This window comes from Triturus cristatus, chromosome 6, assembly GCF_964204655.1.
Source record: "Triturus cristatus chromosome 6, aTriCri1.1, whole genome shotgun sequence".
Lineage (NCBI taxonomy): Eukaryota > Metazoa > Chordata > Amphibia > Caudata > Salamandridae > Triturus > Triturus cristatus.
The window spans coordinates 808,537,546-808,550,667 of record NC_140589.1 but is presented as its reverse complement, the minus strand read 5'-3'; the positions used below and the strand labels follow the sequence as shown (position 1 = coordinate 808,550,667).

Sequence of the window (13,122 nt, the reverse complement as noted above, 5' to 3'; positions counted from 1 at the left end):
CTGGGCCTAAATCGGTCGTTTTATTTGTATAAAGCTGCACCTTTTAAACATTTTTGTAGCAAATTAGAGGATGTGAAATTACAGCAAGAGCTGCATACTTTGGAACTGGGTACCTGGGTTTGAGTCTTGGTGTCGGCTTAACATCCTGTGATTCTGGGCAAATCTCTTAATCTCCAGTGCCTAAAACAAATAAGTCCTTGTGTAATTTAACTGGTGCTCATGCAAAACGTAAAAAAACAAAAAAAAAAGCCCTTCAATTTCTCTTAAATGTATATTTTTGTCTTTCAGAATTTGCATATGGTGGTCACCCCTACCCATTTTCTGGTATCTTCGAAATCTCACCTGGCGATTCTACTGAGCTAGGAGATACCTTTAAATTTAAGTGAGTATGGTTGGTTAGAATGCCTATTCTAAAGATGTATGCCTTCCATTTTGAATGATTGCAAAATGCGGAAGTTCATTGTTGTAAATTATGCATTTCACATTTAGTAATACATAACCACTATCTGCTTGACTATATCCATTTCCTCAACCTTGATTCTGTTGATAATCTGTGTCCAATTTGAAATTACTTGTTTCTAGTAATTATAAGGTTATTGCACCCTGGTTTAAAATTTGTCAATATGCTTCTGTATTGTAGCTTCCATTCCATCTTAGTTGACTGCAGGGGTGTGGAATTTAATAAAATATCTACTTGTCCATGGGACAGCTTGCTTCATACATCTCCTTGTCCTGTATCTACTTGTCCATGGGAGAGGTTGCTTCATAAATCTACTTGTCCTGTACAAAATCCACTTGTCCCTTTGGTGCCATGTAGTGCGGCAACAAATTGTGGCAGCAATCTCATTATGTAAGAGCTCTGATAATAAATAGCCTCTCTGATTATGCCAGGGCTAAATCTATAGTAGGGTTGGAATTCTAGCAGTTTCCTTATTTTGCCACTTCTCCACATATTTACATACTGGCGCTGGAGGTAGTGTTAAGCAATGGTTTCAGGGTTGGAATTCACTTTTGAGTCTGTGAAAACCTACTAATTTGCATGTTTTAGGGGTTTTCACCAGCTCTTCTCTAACCTTTCCCCATACTGAGAAAGGTTGGAACTTTACTGCTGACAAGGGCAAAAGTAAAACTTCTTTCAGGGTTGGGTAAAAAAGTGGTTGGAGGAAAAGTGTACTTGTAAACGCTCAACCTATTTTTGCATTAGCAAACCTACACATGCATAGTTGCTCGTGCTAAAATGCAGTTCATATATATTTTCTAGGAGTATAGTTTCCTTGCTTACTTCTGTCAATTATTGTGAACTCCTGAAAGCCTTAAATCTCCACCAATGCAAAGACATGTACCATGGGTGCAATTTTTTGACTTCAATTAAGAATTGGGCCACTAACTAGGCCTTGCGTTAATAAATTCTTGTTGTTCTTGTTACAATTCTGTCTGTGTCTATCTCTATCCTTGCTTCACGGTTAGTGACCGCATTCTATTCTTTCACAAGCAGCATATCTGCACTCAAGTAGTTTTGTTCAGTGGCAAGGACTACTGTGGCAATGTTTGCTTTTTTTGTTGTTCTTTTGTTTTCCAAAACATAGAAGCATGGCTGTGAGATAACAATACATTTATTGTCCAAGTATTATCGGTAGTCCTGTGAGGGCGATTTGATAGTGGTATACATATTTTCAATCAAGCTAAATTTGTAGATTGACATGACCCTGTATCTCTATTGAGAAGGAGTAATATCAGTTTCATCATCCCTAGTGAGTCCATAACACCCCATCCAACTTCCCCATATTTTGCGGAACTTACGAGGCAAAAAATATTGTTGCTCTTTGCTAATGTTTGTTATAATAGTGAGGCCCTGGCAGCTCCCACAACAATAAGGTTTTACAAAAACCATATCAAAACAAGACCTGCGTTGACCAACCAAAAGGCTGACCACCAATATCAGACCTAATGGCTTCTCCAATATTCGTTTCCTAGACGATGCTTCAAAGAAATGGTACCTAAACAGAGAGGTTTAGCAAAACATTTTATTTCCTCGTTGCATTTTTTTGATAACATTTTATTTGAAAGCAAAAACTCATCACTCTTGCTTTCAAGCTTCTGCAAATATTTGCATCTAATCAATACATAGCTTCATATTGTTAAATTTTGCAAGCATGCGTGCACATTTTTATACTGGTACCAATTTGCATTAATAAACCATAAATAGGAGTTCAAATAGCATTAACATATGGACACAAATATTACCTTGATTGCAGACAATGCACTTCCTGTAAACTGGCAGCCAAAGGGTTGTGCTGCAGGGGGTTGAGCTTACTTGACCCAAAGACCAATTTAAACTGAAAACTTGTTGTCCTTGACCCCAACAATATGATGATACTGTTTAAAGAATACTTTTTTGGAGTAAGGGATTGTGTGTAACAGTACATATGCCATCGGAGCGCACAGGCAAATTGTTTACATGAATTGGGGCTTTGGAAAGGCAGTGAGTACTGGAAGGTCACTGCAAGCATATAGCAAATACATTCAACTTGTAGTCTAAGTGTTTGCCAAATTGTTCAGTACCACTAGTCTTAATAATGTCTTGTTCTTTTTGTATACCGTCATTTCTAAAGGCAAAGGTTAAATAAAAACATTTATAGGACAATGGATAGGATTAGCCATTCTTCCTAGAGCCCAGTGACAAAACAAAAAACCGTGTTAATACACTTGCACCCGCTTTAGCCCCTTGGAACCCTTTTATGACTAAGTGGCTGAATCTGTCCCCTGTCAACACTATAGTTCACAATCAAGGCGAGCAGCAGAACGCCCCTATTTTCTTCTCCCCAGGTGGAAAGAAAATTCTTCCCTTGTTTAGATAGCTACTAAGGTTTTTCCAAAGAGCCCACCTCAGTCAATGAAATATTAGTCCCCTCTCAGGCCTACATTAAACCATCTAGAGGCACTGAATTTATCCTGTTGCGATCTCATGTTGCTGTGAAGCTCAAAGGAGGCTTGGCTACTGAGTTCCCTTCCCTGGAGAAAACACCAGATTTCAAACACTCTTGCTGTAGAAATTTAGCACAGAAATAGACAGAAGAAGCACTTCCGCACTCCATGCAGACATGAGGCACAAGAAAAAGAACAAATGTGAAGCCCTACAAGGCCTTACTCCCAGGCACCAGACTTGAGACAACATGGCTGAATAGGGAACTCTATTTCAAAACACGAGCGACCCATATGTCCTTGTGACCTGGGTATTTGCAAGAAGCAGAAAACAATGTTCACAAGGAACTTATTTTCTATATACCACTTTGTCAATATAAAGCAAAAATTACTTGCAACTGGTTAAATTAAAATAAACTCAGATAGTTTGAGACCTTAAATCAATTAGATCACGGCACGGATTAATTGCCATATATGACTGTAAATTAATACTAAAAAACCCCAGGAAAAGGTTATTTACTTCCGAAGTAAATATAATTTATTTCATGTTAATCAATTAAACTGTGATTATCGTACTTGCCACAGTAACATTTTTATTATTGCACTACAGGAACAACATTGTGAAGGGTGAAACATTGAGTCCCAGTGAAGTGATTTTAGCCTAAGAAAGTGAAAATTAAGTGAAAATGAAAAAAAAGGTCATTAAGAACAACAAGGACAATCTTTCTTGTCCTCTCTTTGTAAATGTCGACGGCGTTTCGACCCACCCTTGATATGGGGTCTCTTCAGGACAACTTATCTAGGGACTATAGGTTACTTAGTCTTGTGTACCCACAAATCTGGGGACAGGAACCACTGGACAATGCAGGGCTATGACTGGCACTTGACCGTATTTATAAGGGCACATTCGGGTAGGCGTGTCACCGTTGATTAAATTAATAGTAGAGCAGCGTATAAGGATTGGGGCGGTTTAGCGCTTCTTCTTTAGAGTTATAAATTAACTCAAGGAAGACAGGATACTTCGAATAACGAATTAATCGTCAAGCGGTCAAGTTTCTCAATAGAGAATTACGATAAACTGCCAGTTCATATTGCACTGGATTAATATTATGGATTTCTTCCCCATTTGTAGTGTACATCACTCTCTCTTCCCCCACCTCGTTAATCCGGAGCCTTTGAAGCCCCCATCGCCTGTGACGACTTCTTGCGCCTACTAGGCATTTCCCTTCATTTTAAATACGGTGCCCCTGCCCCTTCACTTTTGTCCTGAGGAAGACCCCGCCAGTAAGGATTGAAAACCCTACTTAGTTTCAGGGGTCGAAACGTCGACATATTACTGATATACTGTACATGGCTATGTATTTAATTGTTATTTACCTTTCTTGGACTGATTTTGAGAATATGATGGCATTGAATAATATGCCCAACAATTGGATTGCTTTACCAATTTGATGTATTTGTGACTTACTTCACTACCTCACTCAAGTCACTTCCCCCTCCCCTTGCACTTAGTTGGGCACATCAACTAGGCTTTTATGATGTTTGTAAAAATTGTTCTTTAAAACATTGCATTATGTGTAGAGCGTGATTAAATAACACTCAAACACTTATTTAATTTCTTTTGATTCTTTGTATTTTTCATTTGTTTTTACACCTAGTTTGATGTATTATAACTGGGACCACTACGTTCTATACTGCCAATCATTGCAAAGCGATACCAAAGGGGATGATGTCAAACACTCATCCCCAGTCAACTGATCTGGGTTTAATCCATCATCATTCTTTAGCTCACTCCACCACCCCAGTTCGGACATGGCCATATGCAAATCAGTCTGACCCTGTGCCTCATGGGAACAGTCCAGCCCGAACTGCCAAGCCATGTCTTCCCTGGACCGGAAACAAGTATCCTGGGACCGGTTTCGGGTTCATAACCCTCATCAGCCAGGCTATCTTGAATCCAGTGGCAAAGTGAGCAAGGGGCCCACGTCTGGGCATACCCTGCCAACTTAGGGCAAACAAAGCGATACCAAAGGGGATGATGCACAGAATGTTTCAGCATATCAAAAGCCCTATTCGTCTTTTTAAGCTGATCTTTTGGAATGTTGCAGGCTCCGGTCGATGTTGTCCAACCCAGAGTGGTGCGATTTCATTGACTCTTATGATATCTGTTTATTTCAAGAAACTTGGACCACTACCCCACTGTAGCGGCTAGGGTTTTCCTCTTTCAGCCAGGAGGCCATTTCATCTGGGAGAGGCAGACGCTGCACTCCCTGTTGAGATTGGTAATATCGTGGGGGTGACCTTAATTACCAGTTTAAACCATTAGATGCCCACTTTAGGTTTCATTCTTAGGAGGAAGACCAACTCTGCTCTAAACCAGAGTTGGCAATCACACCTGTGGAAAGATTTTTCCCCCTTGGCAATCCAACTAAACGCCCTTACTCTAAACATGAGCCTCAAGCATGTAACAGTAGGACAAATTCCGACAAGGAAGGCAACCACACATTTAATTGACTGCAGAGATCTAGTCCTTTAAATTACTTTTTGCTTGATATCTGGTTGTGGCCCAACCTTGTAGACATGGCTATTATAACTCGTTCAGGTAACGATCATAATGCGCTATCATTAGACATGAAGACGTGAGTTCCCGTAGCAGCCCCTTGACAGGAGGTTTGTCCTGGCCACAAATAAGCACAGGGTCAAATGGAGTGTAATATGGCACTCAATAGTCAGTTGCCAAACTGTACAGACTAGTCGCTGAAGGAATTGGGGAGTCCCTGTCACTACTAGAGCAGCCCCTGGTGGAGGGGGACACCTTGGCCAATTTCTCTAATGTTCATATACAGCTTTTGCAAAACTTGAGCGAGTTATTTTTATATGGAAACCCGCCACTTAGTTAAGAGGCAAAAAAAAACACTTGGTATAACAACCAGTGTAGCTCGGCAAGAATGGCGCTATCCTGTGCTATTAAACAATAAGACCTCCCAAAGATCAAGGTGGCTAGATGGGCCTATAAACTTCCGGGCTCGAAAAATCATACAAATGTTACTAGACCTGCAGGTCTAGTAACTTTAATAATCTACTCGACCTAACTGTAATGTACTTGACCCTCGAACTGGTCTCAAATTGTGTGATCCTAGGCAAATATTTTGTCTTATTGTGCCGTCTTTTTCTTTATGATCACATAAGAGAGCACCTTCAGATATGCAAGTTCACTATTTCTGCTGTACAAAAAAACTCTTTATTTACTGGACTAAATGTTTACTCCATGTATAACAAAAATCGAGTCCATATATAGGGTAAACGTCGTTCCTGACTTGCCTCTTAGTTCACTAATAGCATTGTCGTCAGGGCAGGAGCAGGTATAATTCCCAGTTCATGTTTAAAAACTCACTTTTCATAAATATATTACCAAAGCATGATGTGGTAGTGCATTGTCATTTGCTGATGGCATATTTTCCATTGAAATGGCCACAAACCTTTCCCACCAACTCTTTCCCACTAACGTAGTTTTACTGACGATAGTGCATAAATAGTTTTGGGAAATTTGGTTTCAGCAACAATATTTAAAATGTGCTAATCACCAAGTAAAGTTTTCTAATTTTGTTTTGATCCTATAAAAATATTTTTTCACCACAGAATTACAAAAATGGGTCTTCAAATATATTTCACTAGTTATGAACAGTTCACTTAGCTATTTCAGTGGGTGTGTTTGAAAAAAGCCTGACATCTTTCAATCAATCATGGTATTTGTAAAGCGCACTACATACCCGCGAGGGTCTCAAGGGGGTTGGTGGGGGGCGAAGCTGCTACTGTTCGAAGAGCCAGGTCTTGAGAAGTCTTCTGAAGTTTAGAAGGTCTTCGGTCTGCCGCAGGCGGATGGGGAGGGTGTTCCCCATGGATGTGGGAGAATGATCTGCCGCCGGCGGTCACTCTTCGGATGCAGGGGGCGGTGGCGAGGGTGCGGTCTGCGGAGTGGAGCTGGCGGGTGGGGGTGTAGAGGCTGAGTCGGCTGAGGTACGTTGGTCCGGTGTTGTGGAGTGCCTTGTGTGCGTGGGTGAGGAGTTTGAAGGTTATCCTCTTGTTGACAGGGAGCCAGTGTAGGACTCTCAGGTGCGGTGTGATGTGGCTGCGGCGAGGGATGTCAAGGATCAGGCGTGCGGAGGTGTTCTGGATGCGTTGAAGCCGTTTCAGGAGTTTGGCCGGGGCTCCTGCGTAGAGTGTGTTTCCGTAGTCCAGTCTACTGCTGACGAGGGCCTGGGTGACTGTCCTTCTGGTTTCGGTGGGGATCCACTTGAAGATCCTGCGAAGCATGCCAAGGGTGTTGAAGCAGCAAGAGGAGGAGACGACGTTGACCTGCTTCATCATGGAGAGGGTAGAGTCGAGGATGACCCCTAGGTTGCGTGTGGTCGGTGGATGTTGGGGGTGTTCCTAGTGCAGTCGGCCACCAGGAGTCGTCCCAGGCCGAGGGGGTGGATCCGAGGATTAGGACCTCCGTCTTGTCAGAGTTCAGCTTCAGTCGGCTGTTCCTCATCCAGTCGGCGACTGCCTTCATTCCTTCGTGGAAGTTGGTTTTGGCGGTGTGGGGGTCCTTGGTGAGGGAGAGGATCAGCTTGGTGTCGTCGGCATAAGAGATGAGGTTGAGGTCGTGCGATGTGGACGAGTGGTGCCTTGTAGACGTTGAACAACGTTGGGCTGAGGGATGAGCCTTGGGGTACGCCACAGATTATCTCAGTGGCTTTGGAGTGGAAGGGGGGAGGCAGACGCTCTGTGTTCTGCCGGAGAGGAAGGAGGAGGTCCAGTCAGGGCTTTCTCTTGGATTCCAGCGTCGTAGAGGCGTGTTCGTAGTGTGCGGTGGCAGACCGGGTCGAAGGCGGCTGACCGGTCCAGGAGGATGAGGGCCTCGCTTTCTCCGTTGTCTAGCAGGGACCTGATGTCATCGGTGGCGGCGATGAGGGTAGTCTCGGTGCTGTGGTTGCTGCGGAACCCGGACTGGGACGGGTCCAGGATGCTGTTCTCCTCGAGGAGGCTGATCAGTTGTTTGTTGATAGCCTTTTTGATGATCTTCGCAGGGAGATGGGTCGGAAGCTCTTGAGGTCCTCGGGGTCCGCCTTGGGTTTCTTGAGTAAGACGTTGATCTCTGCATGCTTCCAGCTCTCCGGGAAGGTCGCTGTCTCGAAGGACATGTTGATGGTTTTCCGGAGATGGGGTGCAATGTTGCTGCTGGCTGCTTTGAAGATGTGGTGTGGGCAGGGGTCTTCGGGGATCTGGAGTGGACGGTGTTCATGATCTTGATGGTGTCGTCATCGTTGTTGATGTTGGTCCAGGAGATCAGGCAGTTGGTGCGGGTGGTGGTCGTGGGAGCGGGGGTCTCACTGGTTGCCGGGCTGGTGACGGTGTTGAAGCTGTCGTGGATGTCTGCGATCTTGCAATGGAAGAAGGTGGCCAGTGAGTCGCACAGGTCTTGTGAAGGTGGGATGTCGTTGGTGTTGGTGTTGGAGCTGGGGTTGGAGAGTTCCTTCATGATGTTGAAGAGCTCTTTGCTGTTGTGTGCGTTGTTGTCTAGGCGGTCTCTGAAGGTGGTCCTTTTGGCGGATCTGATGAGGTGGTGGTGTCTGCGGGTGGCGTTCTTGTGGGTGGTGTAGCTTTCCGGTGTTGGTTCACGGATCCAGGTTTTTTCGAGTTTTCTGCAGGTTTGCTTGGAGGCCTGGGTCTCTTCGGTGAACCAGCTGGCTTTCTTGCTAGTGTGGGTGTTGGAGGGCTTCTTAAAGGGGGTGAGGGTGTTAGCACAGTCGTTGATCCACTGTTTGAGGTTGCGAGCGGCGGTGTCCGGGTCGGTCGGATCTGTGGGTGGGCTCCGGGTGTGGGAGGTGTAAAGCTGGTTTTCTGTGACTTTGCTCCAGCAGCGGAGCGGCATCTGTTGGGTGCGCTGGTGCGTGGTGGGTTTCCGGAAGGTGAAGTGGATGCAGTGGTGATCGGTCCAGTGGAGCTCGGCGGTGTGGTTAAAGGAGACGGAGCTTGCGGAGAAGATGGGGTCAAGCGTGTAGCCGGCGGAGTGGGTGGGTGTAGTGACGAGTTGTCTGAGTCCGAGGTTGTCGATCAGGGTGGAGGAGTTGGTGTCGTCGTTGTTCTTGAGGTGGAAGTTTAGGTCCCCGAGGAGGATGAGGTCAGTGGAGGTGAGGGCGTGAGTGCTGACGAGGTCGGTGATGGAGTCGCTGAACTGTGCTCGTGGTCCGGGGGGGTCTGTAGATGAGGGTTCCTCTGAGGGTGGTGTTGGGATCGGTGTGGATCTGGAAGTGCGGGTGTTCGGCGGTGCTGAGGGGGTCGTCGGTGTTGGTTGAGACTTTGAGAGAGTTTCTGTGGACGATGGCGATTCCTCCTCCATTGGTGCGATCCCTGCGGGTGATTTTATAGCTTTCCGGGATGGCTATGGCGATGTCGGGTGCCGAGGAGGGGTTCAGCCAGGTCTCAGTCAGGAAGGCGATGTATGGGGTGTTGGAGTCCAGTAGGTCCCAGAGTTCCACGGTGTGTTTGCGTGCGGAGCGGGTGTTGAGAAGGATGCATCTGAGGTGGTTGGGTTCTTTGGTAGGTGAGTTAGCGGGCCGGATGCTGGTGAAGCTGCAGTTCCGGCAGGAGAAGGGTCCTTGGGTGCTCTTCAGGGCGACCAGGCAGCAGGTGCGTGATCGGCCGGCGTTGAGTACGTGGAGGGTGCTGGAGTCGCAGTGGCGGGCGTCGTGGCGTGCGCGGGGGCCAGGGGTCTGGGCGCGGTCCGGGTGCAGACGGGCTTGCCTTAGGCGTGGCTTCGGCTCGCCAGCGTCACGGCCGTGCAGCGGCCACCATGTATGGGGAGGAGCAGCTGGGAGGCAGGTTGTTGGGGCAGCGAATGGACAGTCGGGGGGGGGAGCAGGGACGCAGCGGCGAACGGGAGCGGTGGACGGCACGGGGGCAAGGGCACAGAATAACGGGGGCACAAAGAAAAATGGGACACAGATCACGGGGGCACAGAAGGAAAAACTGAACAGATCACAGGGGCAAGGGCACAGAATAACGGGGGCACAAAGAAAAATGGGACACAGATCACGGGGGCACAGAAGGAAAACGGGGCACAGATCACGGGGGCACAGAAGGAAAAACGGGGAACAGATCACAGGGGCACAGAAAGAAACGGGGCACAGATCACGGGGTCACAAAGAAAAATGGGGCACAGATCACAAGGGCACAGAAAGAAAAACGTGGCACAGATCACCAGGGCACAGATTACGGGGGCATAGAAGGAAAAAGAGGGCACAGATCACGGAGGTGACGATAGGAACAGAAGGAAGGAAGGGTACAGGAGAGAATACAGGCGCAGGGGGAAGACAGGCAACAGCAGTCACAGACAGCAAAAGAGTAAACGATACGGGCAGTGCAATGAACAATAGGACAGACCTAAGGCCTACCACTGGCCGCAGGAGGGCCTCAACTTACCTCATCAGCGGCAGCTGGGGCAGGGACAGGACGCACAGGCGGTGCTGTGCGGAGGGGGAGCGACCTACCTAACAAGGTCAAGGGTCGCTCATTTGAAGCATTTCATTTAACATGCTTTGCACAGTTCAATTGTCACAGAGTTCACTTTACAAACTCCTCTAACTTAAGTCACAGAAGGAAAAATAAATGTAATAAGATAAGCTGACTTTTGTCCTCTGTCTCTGAAAGCCAACAAATGTGACAAAATAATACCATTTAATGGCATTTTTATTGCTCGTTCACTTTGCGAGCAATAAAGATGCCTTTAAATCTTATCTTGTCATAATTGCTCTGCTTTCAGAAACGGAGGTCAAAAATCAGTTTGTCTTCCTTGAAGTTAGAGGATTTTCAAAAAAGGTCGAGTAGTCCCTAAAAGTAGGTCGCCCTGAATAAATCTTGCTTGACAATGCAAGTGGGCGATTGGATTTTTTGAGCCCTGAACTTGTAAATCGAGAAGCCAAGAGAGTGGGAAGTGGAATCCAAAAAATTAGGTTTGCTAGCAGCAGCAAAAACAGAGGATTCATGATTGTTCTGAAGCATTGTTACAACAGATAATACAGAGAGCTCTGGTATGATCGAAAATTACATACCTATGTCAGGCGGCTGGGTTGCCCGTTTCTCCAATTTATACTCCACCCCTGAACACTAGGTATTTCCTGATGTTGGCCCCTGCACACCATGCTGTAGGGCTATTCTAGGGACAAATCATAAGGTGGTGCTACAAGCCCTGCCTGGCAATCAACTTGAATGCCAAGATATTAGCCATGAGAATGTTACTCAAGTAAAATTGTCCCCCAAAAAACCCTCGGGCTGGAAAAGGTCTCGGGGAGGGGGACCTTTTTATGAACCAACCTGAGGTGTGAAGGCCCTACTTTGTGATAATCTTCAGTGCTATAATGAAGGGAGCCCCAATTCCCCCTTGTTGGGCTGGGGCTGAGATCATCCCTGTCTTTTTAAGAAGGGACCTCATAATCTCCTAAGAAACTATAGACCCATAAGCCTAATTGACTGTACCCAAAAGCTTTTTGCGAGGGTCCCTTTGAACAAACTACTGCCACACTCACCCCCCTACTAACTGGATTCAGAAAACGAACTAGCACGCTAGATCAGGTGCGCCGTCTTGTGTTATACTGAAAGTTTGTTCACCTAGGGCAGAGACACCTCTGTGTGGTGTTTGTTGATCTCAGGTACGCATTTACCTTTTATCTCACTCCAAGCTGTGGCAGATTTTGGCCAATATAGGGGTCCCACACTATCTGCTGATTATAATCTTGCGGCTCGATGATAGCAATTCTGCCCAAGTTATATGCAGCCGGAAAGGGGAATTGACTGATCCTGTCCCAGTCAAAAGAGGGGTCAGGCACAAGTGTGTTCTTGTACCAACCCTCTTTACACTCTTCATCAATGATTTGGTGACCTATGTGGATCATCACGAGTCTGACGCGCCGTCTCTTGAAAACCACCAGGGTGCCCGCCCTGATGTTTGCTGATGACACGCTGCTCCATTCACAATCTCCTTTTGTAGCCTAAGAGGCCTAGACCTCAATATTGCTGAAACTAAATATATGTTTTCAACCCTTGCCGTACCATGTGCTTAAGTCCCACATTTAGAGGGTCTCCTTTGGAACACGTCCACATCTTTGACTATCTGGGAGTTACCCTTACTGTACACTTTAACTGACCTACGCACATAGCAAAGTGTAGACTCGCGTTGGGGCAAACCTCAGGTAGATATAGTCATGTTGCACAAGGGCTTACCTTTTCACTCGTTCTCTCCAGCATTACAAGTCTAAAACTACCAGGCATTAGGCTCAGCTCTTTATGGCTCTGAGCTATGGGGACATAGGGACATGTCCATTCTTGGCTTGGCTGAAAACCGTTTCATGCAAGAACTAACCAGCCTTCCCATTAGCACCCCGCTGCTCCCCTTAAGGTTGAACATGGGGAAAAAAAATAGATGTAGTTGGCTTAAAGCCAATTCTATATTGGAAGAAGCTCTGAGCCACCCCTGAACTGTCCACCTACCAGTCAAATTTGCTTGAGACATTCCGTGGTTGAAGTATGTTAAGCTGGCCATCACAAAAATTGGATTGACGCAGCTAGTGCGATGCCTAAAGGCCCAAATTAAGAGCGTATACTGGCAGCACAAATTGAATTTACTGTAGAGTCAATCCAATCTGGGTTCCTTGACATTCCTTCAGCAGAAGGAAGGATTTGAGCTAAAGCAGTTTTTAGATGAACTTGAACCCATAAATGCTAGAAAGGTCTATATGCAGTTCAGATATGCCACTCTCCACCTTCACAGCCAGTTGGGGACGTGCACCTAGGTCTAGTAAGGAGCAGTGTCCATCATGTTCTGACCCTTAAACCGTTGAGCGTGTCCTATTTTTGTGCCCCACCTACCATAGTTTTAGGAAAAAACACTTTATACCACTCTTTTTCCAGTATACTTAAAGATGGTCTGAGAATTTTAAAAACTGATGCTAGGCAATGCATGGTCTTTGCGGTTGCAGTATTCGTTGGCCATCTGCAGGATTAGGCAAAAAAGCACCCAAAAAGTGCAATGCTAATGACCTATCTAGCCTGCTTAATGAGCTAGCTTTTATAAGTCTGTATGCTACATTATTACTTGTCTATCTGGCATATGTATGTTTTCTATTTTATGCATCTTATCCGAACTCTCATTTTTAATTT

General features: G+C 45.8%; 1 protein-coding gene across 1 annotated transcript in view; it reads left to right on the top strand.

The window, feature by feature from the left end:
- DESI2 (desumoylating isopeptidase 2) overlaps nucleotides 1–13,122 on the top strand; it is a 171,307-nt gene that overhangs the window by 89,264 nt on the left and 68,921 nt on the right. Inside the window, exon 3 of the mRNA XM_085611392.1 lies at nucleotides 289–382. Within this exon, the coding sequence (XP_085467518.1) occupies nucleotides 289–382 (94 nt within the window). The remainder of the gene's footprint in view (nucleotides 1–288; nucleotides 383–13,122) is intronic.